The sequence below is a fragment of the Cervus canadensis genome, chromosome 18 (assembly GCF_019320065.1).
Source record: "Cervus canadensis isolate Bull #8, Minnesota chromosome 18, ASM1932006v1, whole genome shotgun sequence".
Lineage (NCBI taxonomy): Eukaryota > Metazoa > Chordata > Mammalia > Artiodactyla > Cervidae > Cervus > Cervus canadensis.
The window spans coordinates 16729145-16754681 of record NC_057403.1 but is presented as its reverse complement, the minus strand read 5'-3'; the positions used below and the strand labels follow the sequence as shown (position 1 = coordinate 16754681).

The window sequence follows — 25537 nt, the reverse complement described above, 5'->3', positions numbered from 1 at the left end:
GCTTTAACTAATTAATAGTAAAAATTTTACCTTGAATCATGGACCCACATATATGCCCTTACAGAAAAGTGGAAAATTAAAAGACTTGACAATAAAAAGACCTGAACAATAAAATTCAAGCTTCTGCCTAGGTCAGCCCCACCCCGCCCCCAAAGTCCCTTTCTCTTCCTGCAGACTCCAGGGTTGGAGTCATTCAATGACTGTTTTCCTTCTATGAGCAGTTCCTGATCACCTGCCATGGGCTCCAGCTCAGCCCAGGTGGATCATATCCTGGCCTCATCCCTGGGGGCCTCTGATCGCACAGAAACACTTCCTTCCTTCCTCATCCCCTCCCTGTCACCCCAGGTAACTCTGCACCCACACATCAGCGCAGGCGTCCTCCAGACAGGCCATGTTGGGGAGCAGAAAGAAAGGGGCTTTATTTTTTTAAATAGTGTATGTTGTTGTTCTTGTTTAGTTGCTAAGTCATGTCCGACTCTTTGCGACCCCACGGGCTGCAGCACGCCAGGCCTCCCTGCCCCTCACTACCTCCTGGAGTTTTGCCCAAGTTTATGTCCATTGAGTTGGTGATGCTATCCAACCACCAATAAACAGTGTGTGTTCTTTTTTAAAGCTTTATCTATTTTATTTAATTTTTTGGCTATGCTGGGTCTTTGCTGCTTCGGGCCCGCTTTCTCTAGTTGCAGCAAGCGGTGTGGTGTGCACACCACACTCCTCGTTGTGGTGTGTGGGCTTCTCATTGCCGTGGCTTCAGTAGCTGTGGGGCATGGGCTTACTTACTCTGTGGCATGTGCGATCTTCCCAGACCAGAAATGGAACCTGTGTCCGCTGCACTGGTGAGTGGATTCTTAACCACTAGATCGCCAGGGAAGCCTGAGAAAGAGATTTTTAGAGCCAAACATGTAACTTGGCTGTGTGTCCCAAAGGGCGTTCTCCCTCCCAAGTAATAATAGTAAATGCTCTTGGTTACTTACAAGAAACTCTTTCCACATGTGCTTTTCTGATTTCTGTATACATATCAACTCTTTCAACCCTCACCTCAACTCTTGAGTAGGAAGCATGATCACCCCATTTCACCAATGGAAAAACTGAGGTCTAAGTGCTCGCCCAATGTGACAAAACTAGTAACTAGCTAAGCTGGACTTCCAGCCTAGACAGACTGGTATCAGAGTCCATACTCTTAACCACTGCGCTGGACTCTCTCTTTGATTATGTCTCCTGACTGCAAATTGAACTTTTGACATGATTTTTCTATGAAGACTTTAGAAGAATGTCGCTACCCCAGGGGTGAAGTGAGATAGATATCTGAAGGTGAAGGACATTCTGGAACCTTCTGCTAATGGGCAGGGATGGGGGCAGGTCATGCTTGGCTCTCCTCGGGCTTTATTTTAGTTAATCCTCCCTCCCAGGAAGGATGGGTAACCCAAAGGGACTTCCCGGCAGTCCAGTGGTTAGGACTTTGCCTTCCATCACCAATGCGTCACAATGTTATGTTGGTTTCTGCTGCACAACAGTCATTCAGCTATAAGTAAACATACATTCCCTTCCCCTTGAGCCTCCTTCCCACCCCTCTAGGTCATCACAGAGCCCCAGGCTGGGCTCCTTGGGCTATGCCGCAGCTTCCCACTCGCTATCTGTTTTTCATGTGATAGTATGTATACGTCAGTCCTCCTCCCCCAATTCATCCACCCTCCCCTTTTCCTTCTAGGTTCATCTCTCCGTCTGCATCTCTATTCCTGCCCTGCAAGTAAGTTCGTCTCTCCCATTTTTCTATATTCCACATATATGCATGATTATAGGATATTTGTTTTCCTCTTTCTGACTTGCTTCACCAGATCAGAGTTTTGGATGACAAATCCGGCACAGACTGAAAGGTTATAGCCCCCTTAGCGATGGCCTGGGAGAAATGGATGATGGATTATCTTTCCAGACCCGTGACAGAATAAAGGAAAGAAAGGCAAGAAGAAAGAAAGTGTTTTATGTTTAGCTTAAGGACAAAGTCTTTATCTGGCATCTTGAAGGAGGAAGCAGTCCACCGCAGTGTCAGCTACATCTCTTCCCAGTCAATTTGATTCGGAGGTCTCTAGCATTTTCACAGGATCAGATGCCAGGCAGGGCCATTTCAGCTTCGAAATGTGTGTGCAAGTTTCCAGTGCCTGGAGTTTGGCTGCCGTCCAGGTAATGAGGAAGACCTGGTGTAGTCCCTTCCAAGGAGATCCAAGGGCAGTGGACCCTTTGTTCCTACTGATTGAAACTTTAGTTTGGGATTAATAGCCAGATATCTGTGGAAACTAGCAGAATTCAGGGGCTTCCCAGGTAGCACAGTGGTAAGGAACCCGCCTGCCAATGCAGGAGATGCAAGAGATAAGGGTTTGATCCTTGGGTTCTGAAGATTCCCTGGAGGAGGGCATGGCAACCCACTCCAGCATTCTTGCCTGGAGGATCCCATAGACAGAAGAGCCTGGTGGGCCACAGTGCATGGGGTTGCAAAGATGCTGACCACACACACACGTACACACGCAGAAGAATTTCCAAGATCCAGTTCAGCTTATAGGTATATAATAAAACCTCAGAGACTGTTGACAAGATTAGAATATATACAAAGGTGCAAACATAATTTCTCTCTCTACAGTTGCCCTCATTTTTATCAAAGATACACAGGGAATTCCCTGGTGTTCCAGTGGTTAGGACTAAGCTCTTTCACTGCTGGGGCCCCGGGTTCAATCCCTGGATGGGGAACTAAGATCTCACAAGACACACACATGCAAACAAACAAGACCCAAAAACCCACACACAGTCAAAATAAATCTATTTGTATGAAATGTTGCCCAATTGTTGGCATAAATATAGCAAGAGCAGTGAATGACCATATATTAACAAGCTCTTTTTAAGACTGCTTTGTTGGAAATTTTTATAAGTAGTCTCAGATTAAATGCTTAAAAAGAACTCCCAAGGCCAGGAAGTCATACCAAAGTTAAAGTCACTCCTTAAAGCTGTCTGGTCATATTTAAGCCTGTGCATATCTCTCTCGACTACAATATTCCAATCAACATCTTGGTAATACAGCCAGTGTTTCTAATTATCCTGTTACTAGGAGAATAATTCTTTTTTTGGGTGGGAGGGGAGTGGGTTGCTGCATGGTATGTGGGATTTTAGTTTCCCAACAAGGGATCGAACTCATGCCTTCTGCAGTGAAAGCACAGAGTCTTAACCGCTGGACCACCAAGGAAGTGTCAAGGAGGACTGATTTTTATTGAACTTATGTAAATAGCTAACTATATTGCCACAAGAATAATGTGCAAGGATTTCCAAATTTTGGAGAGATCAAGTAGAAAGAGAAAGTAAATATTTCATTTTTGTTAACAAAGGTATACTTTGCCAAATTGCTATAAGTCATGATAGCTTAAGACAAAAATGTATATGTTAGTCTCTCAGTTGTGTCTGACTCTTTGTGACCCCCATGGACTATAGCCTGCCAGGCTCCTCTCCATGGGATTTTTGCCAGGCAAGAATACTGGAATGGGTTGCCAAGCCCTCCTCCAGGGGATCTTCCCGACCTAGGGATCAAACCCACATCTCCTGATTCTCCTGCCTTGGCAGGTGGGTTCTTTACCACCTGGGAAGCCCAGCTGAAGACAAAAGGTTTCCTTAAACTTGAAAAAACAAACACTAAGAAATAGTATGGTTTCAAATGAAAAGTGATATAAAAATTATAATCCTTTCAGTTCATTAGATCCTATGTGATTAATACTTGTTCTTCTTGAATCCAGTTTTTCCATTAGTTCTGGAAATTCTTACCTAGTTCAGTTTGATGATCTTCAAGTTATCAGAAACCTGTACTTGTGAAAAGCCCTTTCCTTTAATCTCTTTGAATATGAAGTACTTCCACAGGAATGCTTTTATGAAAGCATCAGAATAAAAGAGTAACTGTCTATAAATGACAAAAGGCTTAAAAATAGCAATGGCTAGATATCTGATGAAAATTTAGTACAATGCAATTGACAAGAAAATGCCGTTGTTTCTATGACACACATTTTAAGACAGTAACTAGAATTACAACTGAAAACATTATGCCAGAACATATCAGAATGTTAGGATTTTATACAGTTTCTAGAGCACATATTAATAATATTCACCAATGCAATATAACTAAAGAACATTTATCATCACTTACTTGACATTTCTTCTCATGTCATTTAACATACCAAAGAAGCCTAGTTAGTTTAAAATTCTGTTTTTAATAAAGAGAACAAATTTTTTGCAATGTTCCAGAGGCCCTCTGGAAATCCCCAAAGTTACTTTAGATCAAAAAGATTTTCTTTAGAATTTGGCTTGGGGGAAGTTTGGCAAAAATATCAAAAGATTTTGGACACTTTACTAAATTGGATCATAGACTATCATGAAATGATAATTATCTACTTTACCAAAGTAATAAAAAGATTTCTAAGGTAAATGTAGACGGTTTCATAGTTCTGAGAAAAACTTAGCTCTTTAACTATTGAGGAGTCTCTGTTTTCCTAAGTAATCAAAGATCTGATTAAGATGACATGAAGCCCAGGAGATAATTTTAATAAAACACAGAATCTTTGCTTTCTAGGCATATTACTTAAAAAGTAAGGGAAATTGATTCACATTTTTGTACAGCAAAAACCAACACAACATTGTAAAGTGATTATCCTCCAATTAAAAATTTTTTTTAAAAAGGGAGACCTTTAACAAGCCCCTCTCAGAAGCAGACGCATACGCCAAGAAGCTGTCATTTTAGCAGATGAAAGAAAGTTAAGTTCCAATTTTACACATAAGTACACTATTGATATTAATGCTTATTTTTTAAAAAAAACTTTTATAACAATTTTTTTTCAATCTTTTCCAGCTTGATCACACCGTAAGATTTCTCTCCCAGATTCCTTTTCTACAAATCTTCAGATTCCTGTGTTCATTTTCATTTCTTTCCCTTCCCAAAATAACCAGCTTTATTTTAAGACAAAATCCCTTTCATTTCCCTCAACAAAATGCATCTCCATAGCTCGTACACTTTTTTATTTTATTTATTTTCTTGGCTGCACTGAGTCTTCGTTGGCACACACGGGCTTTCTCTAGTTGTGGAGAACGGGAGCTACTCTCTAGTTACGGTGCTCAGGCTTTTTGCAGTGGCTTCTCTTGTTGCAGAGCACAGGCTCTGGGGTGCTAGTTGTGGTTCACAGGCCTGGTTGCTCCTCAGCGTGTGGGATCTTTCTTCCCAGACCAGGGATGGAACCCGTGTCCCCTGCATTGGCAGGTGGATTCTTAACCACTGGGCCACTAGGGAAGTCTGCTCATACCCTTTCTAACAATAACAACAAACCCATATCTTACTTTTCTTGCATACTGAGTTATTTCCCTTATCATTTCCAGTAGCTTTAACTGCATATATTAATTAGAATTCTTAACCCTTAGCAGGGCTTCCTTTGTGGCTCAGCTGATAAAGAATCCACCTGCAATGGGGGAGACCTGGGTTCGATCCCTGGCTTGGGAAGATCCCCTGGAGAAAGGAAAGGCTACCCACTCCAGTATTCTGGCCTGGTGAATTCCATGGACTGTATAGTCCATGGGGTTGCAAAGAGTTGGACACAACTGAGCGACTTTCAAAAAACCCTTAGAAACCTCAACTTTTAGTGACTATAAAAAGAGTAAAGAATTATGAACTTTCTTTTCTAATTAGCATTCTGTGGCTTGGCAAATTTAGATATACTTTTTATAACTTCCAGAAACATCTTTTCTCATGGAACATTTTCTCAATGTGGCATCAACCATATTTACCAATAAGCCCAAATGTCTAAAGGAAGCCCCAGATGATAAACCTATGCTCAATATTTAGTGTTTCAGTGTTTTATCTTATTTGGAAATGATCTGGATATTCAATGATTTCAGCTTATCTCATTATTTAACTGAACTTAGCAAAACTAAGGTTTCCAGGTTACCAAAAGATATGGGGGAACTATTTGTAAAATTCCCCTTAAAACTTTTTATTCTACTTGCATCTATTTAATTTTGGAGGAGGGAATGGCAACCCACCAGTATTCTTGCCTGGGAAATCCCATGGACAGAGAAGCCCGGCAGGCTACAGTCCATGGGGTGGCGAGAGAGTTGGACATGACCTAGCGACTAAACAGCAACGACAACTATTTAGATTATTTGTGAAAATTTCTTCAAACCAACTTACTTTTCTTACAAATTTTGTAGCCTGAACTTATTTGACTAACAAACCCAAGTAGAATAAAAGTTGTATGTTTGCATTACACTCCATGTTTGTAATTCTAAGAGATGTCTGTTTTAATCGAACCAACAAAGTAGTTCTAATACTGAATATTTTCCCATATCACATGACTCTGAAAAGCATTTTGGTGATGTTCTACTGTATTTCTTAAAGTTTTATGACTAGTTAATTTATGCAAGCACTTTATTTTCTTTAAGCCAATTCGATAGAATTCTTTTACACATTAATTTTTGTAATGCCATCCAAAGGTAAAAAATACCACACATCTATAACACATTTATTGACACACATAAGCAGAGACAGATACAGAGACCTTAATAGTTTCATTTTAAAATTTCTGCCATGAATCAGGTATAATAATACAAAACACACGAGTTATAAAAGGACAGTTGGAACAAGTTCAGCTTATCTTCTCAGACGGCTATTGCTCTCCTCTACCACCCAGGTAGATTTTAGCTTAAAAGAAAGGGCCTTAAAGAAAATTTATATCAAGGACTTCCCAGGTGGTGCGGTGGATAAGAATCCACCTGCCAATGCAGGGGACCCAGGTTCGATCTCTGGTACGGGAAGATTCCACATGCCACAGAGCAGCTAAGCCTGTGCACCACCACTACTGAAGCCCTGGTGCTCTGGAGTCTGTGCTCTGCAACAAGAGAAGCCACCTCAATGAGAAGCCCGAGCACCGCAACTAGAGAAAGCCCACAAGCAGCAATAAAGACTGCGCACAGCCAAAAATAAACCAATTAATAATAATAATAAAAGAATCTGTGCTTTCACCGCAGAGGGTGTGGGTTCAATCCCTAGTTCAGTTCAGTTCAGTTCAGTCGCTCAGTCGTGTCCGACTCTTTGTGACCCCATGGACTGTAGCCCACCAGGCTCCTCTGGCCATGGGCTTTCCCAGGCACAAATACCGGAGTGGGTTGCCATTTTCTCCTCCAGGGGACCTTCCCGATCCAGGGATTGAAACCAAGTCTCCTGCATGGAGGCAGATTCTTTACCGTCTGAGCCACCAGGGAAGCCCTGAATCCCACATGGTGGTGGTTTAGTCACTAAGTCGTGTCTGACTCTTTCAACCCCGCAGACTGTAGCCCGCCAGGTTCCTCTGTCCTTGGAATTCTCCAGGCAAGAATACTGGAGCGGGTTGCCATTTCCTTCTCCAGGGGATTCTCCAGGAATCCAACTGGGCTCTCCTGCATTGCAGGCAGATTCCCACGTGTTCTATGGCAAAAAAAAAAAAAGGAAAGAAAGAAAGACAGTGGTTATCTCTGGGAGAGGAAGAGGTCTGGATCTGGAAAGGAAGAGACAATGTGAAATTTTATATTCTTCTCTCAACTGGCCACTACAGATGGAGATGTGGGAGAGCTGATCTGGGTAAGAATTTTCACCTTTTGTTGGCTCCTGCCAGATTTTTTAAGGATCCTGTCTACAGGTTCTATGTGGGATTTAAAGTGGATAGTGTAGCTCCAATATTTACCCGAATTTGGCAAGGTTTTCTTATTAATTTTTAATTTTTGTTTCCCCTTAGCTGTTTAAGGGTATAATGTAGCATTTACCAGGAAATCCCAGAGCCTGTCAACTCTAGGAGAAACTATGTGTCAAGACAGGAAGTGGCCGCTAGAGAGCCAGAGAAAAGGGGAAATTCAGTGAGAGGGTTAGAATAAGGAAGAGGAGGGTATGAAGGAGATGGGGTAGGAGCCAGAGGGAAAGAGGAAATGAGTGCAGTGGGGTGAAGGGGGTGAAGAGCCTTCAGATGACTTTTTATATTCTTTCAATCATTTATTTGCCTCTGTCAATTTAGAGATTGTTGTCATTCAAGCACTAAGTCATATCCAGCTCTTTGTGACCCCATGGACTATAGCCCTCCAGATTCCTCTGTCCGTGGCATTTCCCAGGCAAGAATACTGGAGTGGGTTGCCATTTCCTTCTCTAGGGGATCTTCCCGACCCAGGGATCGAACCCAGGTCTCCTGTGTTGGCAGGAGGATTCTTTATCACTGAACCACCTGGGAAGCCCTTGAATCTTGACTAGGCAAAGTCAGTCGAGATAATCCATCACCTTGCCACAATCGGCTGATAGGACATGACAGAGTCTGCTTGATGATGGGGTTTCTGACAAGACAGAGATGGGAAGCCCCCTCTTCCAGCTTTGGATGTGGTTATAGAGGGCATGATGATGGAGCTCTGGCCACCACTGTGGAAATGCCAACATGCTGAGGACAGCAGGGCAGCAAGGTAGGTTCTCAGTGACTTCTAGGAACTGCTGAATTAATGACCCTTGGGTATCTCCATCTCCATTCTTTCTGTTATGCTGTATTATATTAGGTATTCCTTACTGCTCTTGAGAATCCCCTGGACATCAAGGAGATCAAACCTGTCAGTCCTAAAGGAAATCAACCCTGAACTCATTGGAAGGACTGATGCTGAAGCTGAAGCTCCATTACTTTGGCTACCTGATGTAAAGAGCTGACTCACTGGAAAAACACCCTGATGCTGAGAAAGACTAGGGGCAGGAGAAGAAGAGGGTGACAGAGGATGAGATGGTTGGATGGCATCACAGATTTAATGGACATGAACTTGGGCAAACTCTGGGAGATGGTGAGGGACAGGGGGGCCTGGCGTGCTGCAGTCCATGGGGTCGCAGAGTCGGACACAACTTGGCAACTGAACCACAACTGTTCCTACTCCAATGCCTTTGTTTTTGCCGTTCCTTCTATCTGGAATGCCTCCCACTTGCTCTCCAGACATCTGCATGGCCCTCTCTGTCAGCCCCTTTCAGGTCTATTCAGATGACACTCTAAATCCTCCCTGCATAAAAGTGTACCCCAGAACTTCCCTGGTGGTTCAGTGGCTAAGACTCCGAGCTCCCAATGCAGGGGGCCTGGGTTCCCTAGTCGGGGAACTAGATTCCGCATACTGCAACTATGAGTTCATATGCCGCAACAAAAAGAACCTGCATGTCCCAAAGAAGACTGAAGATCCTGTATGCACCACTAAGACCCTGCACGGCCAAACAAATAATAAATATAAAATATAAATGCAATTTTTTAGAAAGTGCACCCCTTTGGCAGCATCCCCACTTCTCTTCCCAAACTGTGTTCTCCAGAGTACTCATTACAATCTGGAATATCATGAAGCGAAGTGTTAGCCACTCAGTCATATCCGACTCTTTGCAACCCCATGGACTGTAGACCACCAGGATCCTGTGTCCATGGGATTTTTCAGGCAAGAATACTGGAGTGGGTTGAGATTTTCTTCTCCAGGGGATCTTCCCAACCCAGGGATTGAACCCAGGTCTCCTGTATTGCATGCGGATTCTTTACCATCTGAGCCACCAGGGAAACCCAAATGAGAGGTTCATTATCTTCCTCTCCCATAAAAACATAAACTTCCTGAGAGCAGGAGATTTTGTTTACTCAGTGTCCCCCGTGTCTACAACTGTGCTTGATGTATAGTATTGTGATCAATACATTTTTGTTAAATGAATCGTTTCAGTTCTTCTCGTTGGATTTTCTATTACTTTCAGCTGCAAGCAAATGTTCCTGGCATTCTGCCTCTGGTGAGCTCCTCGATTTTATTATACCTCTCTGCTACATCCTTTGGATCCAAAGCTTGCTCTGAAATGATGCTCACTCCACATTGAGCCTTTGATCTCAGGCTCACCCTGGCTCCCAGACCTTGCCATCTGAATCCCCAGCAGAGACAGACCACATCAGGGGCCCCGCTTGAGGCTGCAATGTCAGCAAAACCAGATCCAAACCACGAGGCATTGTGCAATGCAATTCATTCAGATTTGGTGACAGCTAGGATCAAACCAGTCAATCCTAAAGGAAATCAACTCTGAATGTTTATTGGAAGGAATTTGAGCAAACTCTGGGAGATGATGGAGGACAGGGGAGCCTGGTGTGCTGAAGTCCATGGGGTCGCAAAGAACTGGACACGACTTAGCAACTAAACAACAAACAACACAGCGGAGAGACTGTGCCGAGACTGAAGAGGGCCCGTGGTGGGGGTGGAATGGGCTGCTCTGAAAGCCTGAGGAGGGCTTGTATTTTGTCCTCAAGCCCCAGGTTCGCTGCCAGGACTTTGCTAGACCCTGAAGAGGGAGAGAGAAGGAGGAGCTGTTTCCTAATGTTCTTGAGAAGAGATACAGTCTGAGGGAGTAGCCTGGTATTGGGAACCTCCTAGTTTGAGGAAGGATGTTTATTTACTCTTTGGACCCCCCAATCCGAAGGAGAATGTGTAACCATGGAAGCATCTCTCATCTGAGGAGGAAAACAGCCTAGTCTGAGGAAGGAGGCATAGCCTTTGAGGCCCTTGGTGAGGAAAGAGGACCAGATTTGAGGAAGCCCTAGTCCGAGGGAAGAAGCACAGCTTTTGGGGTCCCAGCGTGAAGAAAGAGGACTAGCTTTGGGGAATCTCTTAGTCTGAGGGAGGAGGCTCACCCTCGCTTTTTTTTTACTTTCTCACCAGAAGCTTCGAAACCCCTAGAAACGCCCTAGTAGAGGGGCGCCAGGGCACCATCTGGCGGAACAAGCAAGGAGGCTCCGGGGAGGGGGCCCGGGGTGCAGGTGGGGTGGGTGGCTCAGGAGAGGGTCGCGGCGCCCAGCGCGACGGTCAGCACCGGGAGGGCGAGGCGGAGGCCAAGCGCCGCGCCCGAGTGGCACTTGGGGTCCAGGATGGCGCGTTGGAGGGCGTTGCAGACGGGCGGGCCGGCCAGCCGGTGGCCGGGGAGCGCCGGGAAACCCTCTGTCTGGCACAGGTCGCGGGTGCCGCAGCCGCGCACGCTCAGGTTCCGGCCGCCTGCGGAGACGAGGGTGGGGACGGGGACGTGAGGATGCGCCCACCGAGCGCGCGCCTGGCGCACGCACGTCACCTCTGGTACCAGCAGCGCATCGCTGTCCTCCCCCGCCCCCGCCCCCCCCGGAGTTCCTCCAATCCAACAGATTGCCCGGAAACTCCCTCCAGCCCCGCGGGGTCGCCTTCCTAAAAGACTTTGTCACGTGGAAAGGGGAACCCAGAGCGCGCCAACCTCAAGTTGGCGGAATGGCCCGCCCTCAAGTCCATCCGTGTCCTCCTGGAAAACTTACCAGCAGTGTTCTGATTCTTGATGTGGAACTGGTCACGGGTTTTCCTTTCCTTATTCTTTGTATCTTACTCATATGTTACAGGTGTTCTTTCACTTGTATTCAATATTAATAAATATTATGACACCTGGAGGCCACTTGGCTTCACACATCCCTCCAACCAGTTTCCCAATTATTTCCTGTGCTCCTCACAGCCCTATATGATATAATATGACAGAATGTGATATATTTATATAAAAATGCAAATATACCAGAGTAACCAGTTTATTAAGGACTTGGTGAGAAATTCGAAAGTGAAATAGTCTGGCTTCCCAGGTAGCGCTAGTGGTAAACAAACCCCGTGTCAAGGCAGGTAGAGGTAAGAGACGTGGATTGGATCCCTGGGTGGGGAGGATCCCCTGGAGGAGGAAATGGCAACCCACTCCAGTATTCTTGCCTGGAGAATCCCATGGACAGAGGAGCCTGGCAGACTGTAGTCCATAGGGTTGCACAGAGTTGGACTTGACTGAGCAGCAGGTACACACCAACTGAAAAATACTTAACAACTGTTGGTGTTATTTTTAGGTCCTTATCTTTTAGCCATATATGGAAATGCTTATGGTTGAGTAATAGGATATCTGCGTGTATTCAGAATAATATGGGGCCTGAGTAGAGATGAAACAGGATCCGCCACAAGTGCGTAATGATCACAGTTGGGTGAAAGGTCCATGGGGCTTATTAAACTGTTTACTCATATTTGCCTTTGAATTTCTCCATAATGCAAAAGTTAAAAAGAAATGTAAGCCTCACAGCACAGTCTGAGTTTATGTCATCTTGCCCTGAACTGGAGTACACTTCCTCAATGAGCCATGTTTGTGAGTCATGGTCCCACACCCACCATCATGCACACCCACCCACACATGTACACACACACACACACATCTCAATCACAGCCGATATGAAGCCCAAGAGACCAGAGCACAATCCACACAAACATACCCAGCCTTCCTGCCCACTGACGGTATCACCCCTCCTCTGGAAACACCCACACACTTACCCCATTGTGCACAAAAAATCAACTTCCCCAGTTCATCCCTTCCCTGGACAGTGATTGATTAAAGAGCTATTTAGTCCACTTGAGCCTTATTCACGTATAACAATGATAACCACTAACACTGAATGTCATCAATTCCAAAATGCAAATCCCTATTCCCCAACACACACACACACACACACACATTGTTTAGTCACTCAGTTGTGTTCTACTCTTTGCGACCCCATGGACTGGAGCCCACCAGGCTCCTCTGTCCATAGGATTTCCCGGGCAAGAACACTCGAGCAGGCTGCCATTTCCATTTCCAGGGAATCTTCCCAACCCAGGGATGGAACCCGAGTCTCCTGCCTTAGCAGGCAGATTCTTTACCTCTGAGTACATACACATACATACATATAGTTTTTAACACTTTGGAAGACAACTGTCTTCCTGTCTTCCCATCACCTTAGATTTGCTGACATGCCATACATAGCCCTTACTGTGTTCTAGAATTATGCTATTCAGTACAGTAGCCACTAGCTGTACGTGGCTGTTGAGCTCCTGCCATGTGGTTGGTTTGAACTGGGATGGGCTATGAATGTAAAACCCACATGAGATTTTAAAGACTTAGTAGGAAAAAAATGAATAAAAGATATCTCATTCATCATTTCTTATGTCATTTGCATGTTGAAATGATAACTGTTGGGTAAATTGGGTTAAAAATATATTATTCGTTTGGTGGAAACCAACACAATTCTGTGAAGCAATTACCCTTCAATTAAAAAATAAATCAATTTAAAGTTAAAAAAAGAAGCCAGAGGAAAAGATATTAGTCAATGAACTTCACCTTTTACCTTTTTCAGAAGACTAGTAAAAAATTTTAATTTGCATATGTGGATATTGTATTTCTTTTGGACAGCACACATCTAGAAGCTTCATGGATTATCTTATTTAATATTCATAACAGATAAGAGACCTTGATTAGCCTCTTTCTCAGATGGGGAAATTGAGGCACAGACAAAGAAAGTCCCCTGCCCAGGGTCACCCAGTTCATAAGGGCTAGGATTTGAACCCAAGCAGCCTGGCCCCAGAGTCCTGCTTTCCTTCCGCCTTCTACTCCATCACCTCTCTCATAAACTCATTTCACCCTCATCAAACCCTGTGAGGTATGCTTCTAGCATCCCCATTTATCAGAAGAGAAAAATGAGGCTAAAAGAGGTGAAGGGGCTTGGGCCACACAGGGTCAATGATGGAACTGGGTCCCCCAAACCCAGGCATGCCTGTATCCAAAACCAGGGTGTCAGACTCACTCGTGCACACGTGCACGCACACATACACACATCTTACCTACTTCGGACACCAGGGTCATGTGGATACACTCGGTCTCCCTGCTGGGACACTGCATGTAGAAGGCGGGTCTGCAGGGCCCCGAGTGGCCCCCAGGACATGTAGGACACAGGAACTTACTCCGGGTGCCTGAGGCTGGCAGGGCAGCTGTAGAGGGGAGAGCGATGGTCAGCCGCGAGGACTCTCAGGACCTCCCAGGGTCCTTCGTGTGCTCATAGGCTCTACTACAGGGGGATGACCTCAATGGGCTCTCCCAGGGAGCTGCAGTCAAGGTGGCTTAGGGCACGCTGACTGGTAATGGGGATTGAGTGCCCACCCTCCTCAATCTCCAAAGTCGCCCCACCACCTCCTTGGCCTCCCGTCTGACCACGTTCTGGTGGCAGCGCACCGAGAGGACTGGGCTCTTGGCAGTTGCCTTGGCAACAGCTGGTGTTGACCCAGAAGCCAAAACCGATGCTGTAGGTCAAGGCAGAGATGGAGTTGTCAGGCGTGCAATCCCTGGAGGCCACGCAGGAGCCGTTTCTCCAAGCGACAGAGTTAGTTGCCCCTAGGACTGGAAGGATATGGAGGGTAGGTTCATGAGAAGCAAATATGAGCCGTCTTCATTCCCCCACCAGGGACTGAACCTACAACTTCACTGGCACCCTCTGCTGTGAACGTGCTGAGTCCAGATCACTGGGCCGCCAGGGAATCCCCCAAATCACTGTTAAGTCATGAAGTTCGTTTTTTTTTTTTTATCATAGTGGTAAAAAATATATACATAATACAAAATTAACCTTCTTGGCCAGTTTTAAGCATGCAGTTCAATAGTGTTCATTCTATTACATTGTCGGGTAATACACCTCTAGAATTTTTCATTTTGCAGAATTTAGTCTGTCACCATTCTGCTTTCTTTTTCCATGATTTTGACCACTCTAGATACCTCATGTAAATGGAATTATACAGTATTTGTCTTCTTGTGCCCGGTGAAGCTTCTATATTTTTAGCTGCTTTGCTATTCAAGAATAACTATGACACTTGCAGCATCAGGTTTTAAACTCCCATCCTCTGTTGCAACCAACCTCCGTCCTTCACAGCCAGGAAAGGGTTACCATGGCTGGAGTTGAAGCAGCAAACACAGGAGGGCGAGGAGAGGTCTCGGATGTCTTATGTCCCACTTCTGCCTGTCCTCCCCCATCCCGTCCCAGGGGCGCTCACCTGTGATGCCCACCGTCTGAAGGCAGTGGTTCCTGTCTTCAGTGCAAGGGAGAGGGTTGCAATGGTGGAGGTCTGAGCAGGTGAAACACATGGTGACCTTAGCCTTGGTGTGGGCCGGGTAGGGACCTGAGGAGAGAGGAAGATGAGCTGGCTGGAGGATGTGTGTGTGTGTGTGTGTGTGTGTGTGTGTTAGTTTCTGGGCACATAGCTATATGCTTGTGACGGTGCTGTGTGGATGCACTTCTGTGATGATGCAGTTTGTGTGTATGAGCATCCAGGCCTGTTTCTCTGTGCACATGTGGTCATGTGGCTATACATGCATATGCTGCACTCTATGTGTTCTCGAATTGTCTGAAGAAGGGTAGGAATGGTTGTGTGTCTGCTTTCGTGAGCCCCTCTGTGTGTGGGTGTCTATGTGCATATCTGTGTTTACGTGTCTAGGTTGCTGTTTTTGTTTAGTTGCTAAGTCATGCCTGACTGTAGCCCACCAGGCTCCTCTGTCCATGGGATTTCCCAGTCAAGAATACAGGAGTGGGTTGCCATTTCCTTCTCCAGGGGATCTTCCCCACTGAGGAATCGGACCCGTGTCTCCTGCATTGTCGGGCGGATTCTTTACCACTGAGCCTCCTGGGAAGCCCATGTGTCTGGGTAGGAGGCTGGTCTAGGGAGTCTGTGTTTCCAGCAAGGTTTAGGGTGCTTGGATATACATGTTGGTACACAGATGTGTATGTTGGCTTAGTGTTTCAGTGTGTGTGTACATTTTGTACTTTTGTGTGTTAATATTTGTGTTTGTGCCGGTCTCTTTCCCAGTCCATGTGTTTGGATCTGACAACCGTGTCCCTGCACAGATGTGTCATATACCCACAAGGACTGTAGCCACAAAAATTCCATGTCCCATCTTCCGGTGGTCAGTAATCCTAGTTTGCCCTCTTCCCCTTTCCGCAGTTGTAAATTTTAGCTCTCAAGTCTACCGTTTTTTTTCTTCATTGTCATCATTCATTTAATCCTCTGCTTAGTTTTGAAAAGTAAACTGCCTAACAGCTGGTAATCGGAGACAGTAAAGGTAAGACTGTTCCTGCTTTGCCTGTAAATACGGCAAACCTGTCTTCTTTATCACAGGACTATCCGCTGTGCAGATTCTAACAAGAGCATTTTCTATGCCGCCAGGACTGAGGGGACACTGAATCCAGATTTGCAAATTACCTTTGCTCCTCTGAAATGTCTATAATTCTGTTCAGTTGTCACTTAAAAACCTGTTGCTGGGACTTCGCTGGTGGTCCAGTAGCTTTTAGACTCCACTCCCCCAATCCCGGGGGCCCAGGATTTCATCCCTGTTCAGCATGTAGACCCTACATGCTGCAACTAAAGATCCTTCATGCTGCAACTAAGACCTGGCACAGCCAAATAAATTAAATAAATATTTTACAAAAAAACAAAAACAAAACACAAACTGTTGGCCTGGTAAATACTATTTAAATTAGCATCTCTCTTTTCTAGAAGACAGAAAGTATTGTCAATGTTCTTTGGTAAGCCAAAAGAAGACTGTTGGCAAATCTGTCTTCTTTCACAAGCCAGGAAGTGAAGAAAATGAAAAGACCACCAGATTTCTTCTAAACCGAGTTTAGATCTCGAATTTCATTTACACAACAGGATGTTCTCGTTTTGAAGTCCGTGCTTCTCTGCAGGCGTGTTTTGGGTGCTGGGATGTAAGTGTAGATGGTCTGTGTGTGCCAATGAGATTTGCTGCATCCAGGTGTCAGGAAGTGTGAGTGCGTCTGTGTGCATCTGTGTGGTGGTGTGTGTGAGCGCACACCCGCGCACATATGAGTAATTGCATTCTCTGGGAGCTTGATGGTAGGGAGAGGGGATACTTGGGAACAGGTAAGATCAGGAAGGGCATTAGGGACCTAGAGAGGGTGAAGAGGGTAGGGTCTCAGGAAGTCAGGGTTCAAAGCACCTGGCTGGGTGGTAGGAGTCACACTGCTGCATTCGGGCTTGGTGATGAGATGAAATCCAGACGCTTCCGGGCCCAGGGTGGTGTTCGCTTGCAGGTGGCAGATCTCTGGTGTAGCACAGCCTTTCCAGATTTCGGGGGTCCCTGTAGAAACAAGGTAAAACTGGCGGGGGAGACTCAGAGCTTGAGCCTTCCCAACTTGATGTCTGTCTTCCTCTGTGTGAAAGTTTCCAGCTCTCTTGATTGTTCTGTATGATTCATTTTCAAATCTATCTGGTAATTTCTTACAACCTCTTGATGCCCACTCATTTGCAGGATTCTAACTTTATTCCTTCATATATGTCATATATAACTACACTATGTTCTGTGGCTGCTAATTGTAATAGCTGAGTTCCTTGTGGACCTATATCCGTTGTTTGTTGTCGCTGCTATCACTCATGGTGGCTTCTTTCCTTGTGTGTTTCATGGGCTCTGGATTGGGAGCTCACATGGGGTTGATGTCAATCTGTGGGAGTCCTGGGAGCTTTTCCCTGGAGAGGATTTGCCTTTGCTTATACTGAGATCACATGGCCTATACTTTGTCAGATAAGTCAGATCAGCTAACTCACTGGAAAAGACCTTGACGCTGGGAAAGATTGAGGGCAGGAGGAGAAGAGGGAGACAGGGGATGAGATGGTTGGATGGCATCATCAACTCAATGGACATGAGTTTGAGCAAACTCTGGGAGATAGTGAAGGACAGGGAAGCCTGGCGTGCTGCAGTCCATGGGGCCGCAACGAGTCAGACAGGACTTTAGTGACTGAACAACAAAATATTGAGAGCCGGGGGTTTTACCAACCTGGGATCATTTCAGCTTCCTTCCAAGATCCCTGACTTACATAGGGGTTAAAGAGTCAGCTCTCCAACCATGCTGTGGACCCAAGATCTAGTCACTTAGAGCAGGCTTTTTTCTTTTTTTTGCCCACACTGAGAAGCATGTGGGATCTTAGTTCCCCAACCAGGGATCGAACCCACACCTCCTGCACTGGAAGGTGAGGTCTTAAACATAGGACCACCAAGGAAGTCCCTTAAAGCAGGCTGTTATAAGTATTTGCTCTCAGGGCCACTTTGCCTTACATGTTCACTCACTGATCTCCTTCTGATTTCTGCTCACATTTTAGTTTCCTTTGGGGACCCTTGGAAATTTCCCTCAAGCTCCCAGAATCATGGGGAAAGTTTTGTACAGCGTCTAGTTCATCTGTAAACAGTGGCATACCAAGGGGGGTGGGTGGTGGGAGCAATTCATCCTGGAAGCAGGCTAAAAAATTAGAGTGTATTGCCTGCGGAGCAGTTAAAAACAATAAAATCAACTGAAAGTCAGTCTGCTTTTTATTGTCATCATACACCAGCATTTCTAAATGGTGGTGGTGATAAATACCTCTCTCCACCAGAGTAGACCACTCCTACCATTCTTGTTCCTCTCACGCCCACCCTCCAAGCATGCCACTGCTTGTAACAGAAAGACCCTGCAGAGAATCTAGTCCACCAGACTGCTAGGAGCAGAAGCCCAGACCACTTCTCTCTTTGACTCTTCACAGGTAATCAAGTCTCTGATCAGTGTGGTTGTGTTCCAAGCCTTTTGTTCAAAAACCCTCTGCTCCAACCATTTGCAAACACATGATGATTTAAAAATATATCTGCAGGGACTTCCCTGGCAGTCCGTTGGTTAAGACTCCACCTTCCAACTCAGAGGATGCCGTTTCAATCTCCAGTCCAGGAGCTAAGATTCCACATGCCTCATAGCCAAAAGATCAAAACATAAAACAGAAGAAATATTGTAACAAAGTCAATAAAGACTTAAAAAAAATGGTACACATTAAAAAAAAAAATCTTCCCTGGGGTAGGAAATGGCAACCCACTCCAGTATTCTTGCTTGGAGAATCCCATGGACAGAGGAGCTTGGTGGGCTACACAGTCCATAGGGTCGCAAAGAGTCAAACATGACTAAAGCGACTTAGCATGCATATCTAAGGCTTAATAATAATAAACTTATTTTTTTAAAACTTAAAAAATAAAATAAAACTACATGTGCAAATTCTTTAAGACCAATAGGTGAGGGTCTATACCTTCCCTCCAATGAAACCAGATGGTCTTTTGTGATGATTTCGATCAATAAAACATAGAAGACATGACAGGGTGTGAATTCCAAGGCTAGGTGATAAAAGGCCATGCAGCTGCCCCCCTGTTTGCCAGAATACTTGCTCTTGAACTCTTCAGCTGCCGTGTAAAGATGCGGCAGCCATGATGTGAGGAAGCCCAATGAAGAGAAGCCACACAGAGAAGCTTTGCGATTACACAGAGAGAGAGGTGGGCCAAGTCCTCCAACTACTGCCTTGTTTGCTGCATGAATCAATGTATTGGAGCTCCGGCCACTATATAAAGGCAGCCATGCTGTAGGAAAGCCAATGTAACCAATGTGGAGAGAACACATGGAAAGGCCCAGATTCTACACGTACGAGATGCTCATTAAGCCCCTAGTTGCCCTTCAGTGTCAGCTCCAGCAACCCTCTAACTGCATCTGTATGAGAGACCAGAACTTTCCAGATGAGCTTTTCCTGAATTCCCAACCTACAGAAACCGTAGAGTTAATAAAATGATTGTTGTGGTTTTTAAGGCACTACAGGTGAGAGACATTTAAGTAGCAATAAATAACCAGAACACACATGCAAATGAACCTCAACCCTGATTTGTGCAGATAGTGTGGAGGCCGGCCATGCAACTGACCTCCTGAAGGGAACCCTTACCTCCATGCCATGTCCCATTGAGGGTGAAACACACAGTCTGGTTTCCAGTGCAGTTCATGACCGAAAGGGAGTCACACGGGGCCGACTCATTCCTGGAACAGTAGTGACACTGCACCCCGTTGGGCTGGGCTTTGGGTCTTGCTTCTGGTGGGAGTGGTTGTAATGAGAGTGAGATGGGGCTGAGGGAGACCCCCCTTTCATCCCTCTTTTCCCACCTTCTGTTCTTGCTGCTTCTACCCACCACAATCTTCCTCCAAAGTGAGACCAGTCTGGTCTGAGACACCACCTTCTGGTCCTTGAAGATTTATTCCAAGGAGCAGTGAACGGAATCAAAGGTGGAGTTGGCCCCGTGCTGTTCATTTGTCCTAAGCAAACCTTCAGGCTGAAGTCCAAGGGTTCTTTCATTCATTCCACAAACATGTCTTGGGCACCTACTGTGTGCCAGGCCCTGTTTTCAAGATATTGGCCACACAGACAAAAGCCCTCCCTCTAAGACCCCAAATTCCAAATGTGATGAAAAGGTGATCCTGTTATTTTAGGTTTTAAAATATTGTGGTGTTTTACAAAAGAGTAGTTCACCACCATCTGGTTAATTCCAGGTTCTCCACCATCTGATTAGTGTTCAGAGCTTTCTTAGAGATATGGAACATTCAAGAGGAAGCTATTTAAGCATATTTTTTTTTCCTTAGTCAAAAACAGCCACAGATTGTTTTAACATGGGTTTATACCGAAACATTGGCAGATACAGAAAAGTAGAGAACTGTGCTGATTAATAGATGGCTTCTCTCTACACGTGGTTATTAAATACTTAAACTGTGGGTGGTTCCCTTTGGGATGTGCTCTGAGTATAAAACACACCCTAGATTTCAGAGGTTTAGTTTGGGAAAAGAAAGTAAAAGTATCTCATTAATAATTTTATAGTGATTATCACCATGTTGAAATAATAGCTTGGATATGGTACCCAAAGATCTATTCTTAAAATTAATTTCACCTGCTTCTTCCTACTTTTGAATGTGGCTACTAGAAAAGCTTTCATTCCCTGTATGGCTCACAGTTTATTTCTACAGACAGCTATGAGCATCTTGCATGTGTGTATGCTAAGTCACTTCAAAGGCCAGTTGTATCTGGCCCTTTGAGACCCCATGGACTGTAGCCCGCCAGGCTGCTCTGTCCATGGGGATTCTCCAGGCAAGAATACTGGAGTGGGTAGCCATGTCCTCCTCCAGGGGGTCTTCCCAACCCAGGGATGGAACTCAGATCACCCGCATTGCAGGCGAATTCTTTACCATCTGAACCACCAGGGAAGCCCTACCAAGAGACAATTACTTTAGTACACCTGAAACTAACACAACATTGTAAATTAACTATACTGCAATATAAAATGAAATAAAAATATAACAAAATCTTAAAGAGCAATAAAGTAAAAATATTGACTTCTCTGGTGGTCCAGTGGTTAAGACTCCATGCTACCAATGCAGAGGGCATGGGTTCAATCCCTGGTCAGGGAATTAAGATTCCATATGCCATGTAGCATGACCAAAAGATAAAAATTAAATTACAATTAAGATTACCAGTAGAAGAATCTGAAAAAGAACAGATATATGTGTGTGCATGACTGAATCACTTTGCTGTTCATCTGAGATTAACACAACATTGTAAATCCAACGTGAAACTTAAAAATTTTTAAAGGAACAAAAAAATAAAAATTACCAGTAGAAGAATCTGAAAAAGAATGGATATGTGTATGTGCTTATTTTGAAATTTAAAAGAAAAATTTTAAAAGAATGAAAAAAAATGAGACAACTGCTCCAAGTATTCTAAAGTACTCTCTACAACCTTTCTTTACACATAGGAGTTTTGTTTGATGCAGTTATACTCTTAACGGGCAATTTATATGTTGACTAGCATACCCCCATTTCAGCTCAGACCTGGGTGTTGTATTTGGTTGATGTGCACAGTTTAGAGGAGGGAAGTCCCAGGGGTCCAGAAGGATGGCTACTAGCCCCAAGTGTGGAGCTGTCTGGAGTCTCCCCACTGATACACCTGCCAAATTCAAAACTCCTTCTCTGGGAAAAAACAGCCAAGCAACAAAAAGTGATCTTTATCACCGTTCAGAGCCAAGTTTGGAAGGAGCCAGCGAGGAGATGCTCCCTGTCAAGGTCGAGCAAGTGCAGAGTCAGCATCAGCAAACTAAGCATTTCCCCTGACCCTAGACAGGAGCCCATCACCAACTATGACATATCTTGTTCTGTTTGACTAGCCTTTGGGCAACCCCTCTCCTAAGGAGAAAGAAGAGTCTGGGGCTTCTGTTAAGCACCAGCCCCCCCACACACACACAATAACTCCATAAGTATAGCTACAATTTATAGAGTGCCTATCTGTATCAGCTTTGCTCTGTCTGCAATTCTTGCACAAATTATTGCACACCCATTTTCTGGATGAGGAAACCGAGGTTCTTCTTGCCCCAATCAGCCAGGCAGCACCAGAGACAGAGGCCAAGTTCCCACAACACCCCACCAGGGTGTGTGACCCCCAGGGCCCGGCCAACAGACCTTGTGGGGTAACACTGCTACAGTTGTCTTCACAACAGGCTGTGCGGATCCAGAGACTCAAGCCGGGACCATAGGTCAAGGAGTAGACATCTTTTTGGCAGTCCCCAGGGGCCACGCAGGACCCATTCTTGATGACAGTCCCATTTGCTGGTGACAGAAATTGAGGACGGGAAGTTAGAGGACCCCCCCCCCCGCCCCAAAGCCCTCCGGGACCTCTGCCCCCTCTGCAGCAATCCCCACAGATTAGTCTGGGGCTTCAGATGGTGCTGAGACCACCACCCCCACCCCCACCTCCCCACTCCCATCCCAGTAGCCCGGAGCTAGCTGAGCTATGAGGTGAAGTTTGAAACCTTCAGTCCCAGGGGAGCTGGTCCAGGCCACTCTCCTTCAACCCCTGCCCACCCACTTTGTCCATCCTCCCTACCCACCCCCGACCCCGGCCAGCCAATCTCCCACCCAGCTGCAACTGGCTAAGCAAGCAGGAGTCCTGGGCCGGAGGACAGGTTTTCTCCATGCACTTTCCCAGCAAAGGGCAGACTGGACACATCTTGGCGGTCCCTGTGGGGAGAGAGGGGTGATTATACCCTGAGATTTGAAAAGGAAGAAAGGAGAACAAATGCACACCCTCACACACAGACACACAGGTCAAGAAAAGAGCTAAGAGGGACTTCCCTGGAGGTCCAGTGACTAACACTCTGTGATTCCAATAGAACTAACAGTGATGGGAGGGCTCCTGGGAGAAGATCAAGGAACATCTTCCTGGTGGTGGGTGAATGGCCTTCCAGGTGGGTGAAACATTGCGGGCAAAGATTGGGAGCTGAAATCAGCATCTCCAAGGTGGAGCTTAGGACAGTCTGCATGTAATCTACCAATTCTCACCATGGAACTCTTTCTCCAAACATTTCCCACCCCTTACCCCCCACCCAGTCCAGAACTGAACAGATAAAGAGAGTCATTTCCTGGACTTCCCTTGTGGTCCAGTGGTTAAGAATCCACTTGTCAATGCAGGGGACATGGGTTCTATCCCTGGTTTGGGAAGATCCCACATGCCGTGGAGCGACTAAGCCCATGTGCCACTACTATTGAGCCTGTGCTCTAGGGCCGGGGAGCCACAACGACTGAAGTCCTGACACCCCAGAGGCCGTGCCACCAAGACCTTGTGGGGTAACACTGCTAGTGCCACCCAAGAGAAGCCACCGCAATGAGAAGCCCGCACACCGCACTATGAGAGTAGCCCCCGCCAGTCTCCTGCAGCAACCAAAGACCCAGCCAAAAATAAACAAATCATTTTTCTTTTTTAAAAAAACAGTGTCATTTCCCTTCATCGGCTGGGCTGAGGACCACCCTGGATGTCCAGCAGGTCTTAACCCCCAAGACGTCTCTCTGAGGCTCTTCTAAGAAATCTCAAGGCTCTAAGACACACACCCTGAAAAGGTGTATGGCTGACCTTGACTCACACCGTCTACTTATAGATGAGGAAACTGAAACCAGATGGATTTAAGAGTCTTAACCCAAGATCACACTGTGAGGTCCCGGGCTGGGTCTTGGCCATTTAATTCCTACCCTGAGCCAAAGTGAAAGTGTTGGTTACTCAGCTGTGTCTGACTCTTTGTGACCCCATTCTCCAGGCAAGAATACTGAACTGGGTTGTCATTTCCTTCTTCAGGGGATCTTTCCGACTCAGGGATCAAACCCTGGTCTCCCACGTTGCAGGCAGATTCTTTACCCTCTGAACCACCAGGGAAGATCTATCCCGAGCCAAAGGTAGCAGAATCATAACCAGAGGGAAGATAGGCAGGTGAGGTAAAGAAATAATAAGTTATTAATAATAATAATAACTCACCTTCAGGCAAGGCCACTTATGGCCTAATATTGTTCTAAGTGCTTAAAAATCTCTTCAAACAAAAATTTTTGTAAGTTGAGAATTATGTTTTATTTGGGGCATTCCTGAGGGCTTAAGCCCAAGATACAGCCTCTTAGATAGCTCTGAGGGACTGTTCCAAAAACATAAGGGAGGAGTTTTCTGGAATATAGTACAGTAAAGGAGTTTTTGCAAAAAAAAAAAAAAAAAAAAAACAGTTGAACACCAAAAGGTTACTGTTAATTAAAGAAAACCTAGAAGTCTCAAGTTATTTAATTTTGCACTTTTCTCTCCCCTCTAACACACTAGTTCAGTGAATGCCCTGCCCCCAAGAACCCCCCGAGGCAGAGTCATTGTCACCCTCATTTCACAGATAGGGAAACCAAGGCACAGAGAGGTTAAGTGGCTTGCTCAAGGTCACAGAGCTAAGAAGTGGCCGTGCCAGGGTTTGAGCCCAGGCAGCCTGGCTCCAGAACTACGCTCTCAAACACCCCCCTCCAGCTACCTCTGCCGAACAAAAAGCCAAGATACAAGAAGCTGGCATTCAGACTCCCATCACCCTCTTCCTGTCCGAGGAACCACACACAATGCACCCACCTTCTGGGACTGCCAGTGCTCCCAGGAGCACTAGAGGAGGGAGGAGCCAGAACATGATCCAGGCTGGAGAAGAGGAAGAAGGACCAAGGTGCCCTGGCCTTTTATTCAACGGCCTTGTCTAGGGTGTCAGCCCCGGGAGAGGGAGAGCAAATAGGCTGGGCAGATAGAGCCCCACCTGCCAAGGTGGCCCCTGGGAGCGGGGGAGGGGCCTAAAGAGCATGGAGATGGGGAAACTGAGTCCTGAGGGGCCTGGGGGACAAGCCAGAGGCTATTCAGTGAAGCCAAAGAAGGACAATGGGCCTGTTTTTGTTGTTTTTTGTTTTCTTCTTTCCTTTATTGTCCTTTTTTTCCCCTCCCCTTTTTTTTGGGGGGGGGGCATGTTGCTGTTATTAATATTATTACTAATAGGTTTGCTGGTCATTTTATGGGAGATGTTAACTCACTGGATCCTTCTAATAATCCTACAAGCCATTATCGTTAACCCTAGGAGGCATATTCCAAAATATTTGATCAGGGATTTCCCTGGTGGTCCAGTGGTTAAGAATTTACCTTTCAGTGTAGGGGACACAGGTTCAATCCCTGGTCAGGGAACTAAGATCCCACAAGCTGAGGAGCAACTGAGCCCGCATGCCTCAGCTAAGACCCAACACAGCCAAATAAAAAGTAAATAAATATCTTTTTAAAATATTTGACCATCAGTCAGTACAGAGCAGGCCCTGCAACAGTAACAATTCAGCCCCATTACTAGAGCACTATTCTGGTCCCCTTCACATACCTGGTGATTCCGTTTTAGTTAGTAGAACTTGGGGGTATCTGGGAGGACCCAGACATGCCCCGAGTTGGGGAGCAGGGTCTTGGAAGAGCAGATTTCTACCAACCAAATCTGGAAGTATCT

The 25537-nt window shown here is 45.6% G+C and overlaps 1 protein-coding gene across 1 annotated transcript; it reads right to left on the bottom strand.

The window, feature by feature from the left end:
• Positions 1 to 10440: 10440 nt before the first annotated feature.
• LOC122420882 lies at positions 10441 to 24735 on the bottom strand. The gene is made up of 9 exons (XM_043436442.1): positions 24643 to 24735; positions 22641 to 22742; positions 22185 to 22331; positions 19633 to 19776; positions 16853 to 16993; positions 14896 to 15021; positions 14087 to 14251; positions 13699 to 13845; positions 10441 to 11055 (listed from the first exon to the last, which is right to left on the bottom strand). Exons 1-9 carry the CDS (start codon positions 24695 to 24697, stop codon positions 10838 to 10840), a joined length of 1245 nt encoding a protein of 414 aa, XP_043292377.1. The 5' UTR covers positions 24698 to 24735; the 3' UTR covers positions 10441 to 10837.
• Positions 24736 to 25537: the final 802 nt, after the last annotated feature.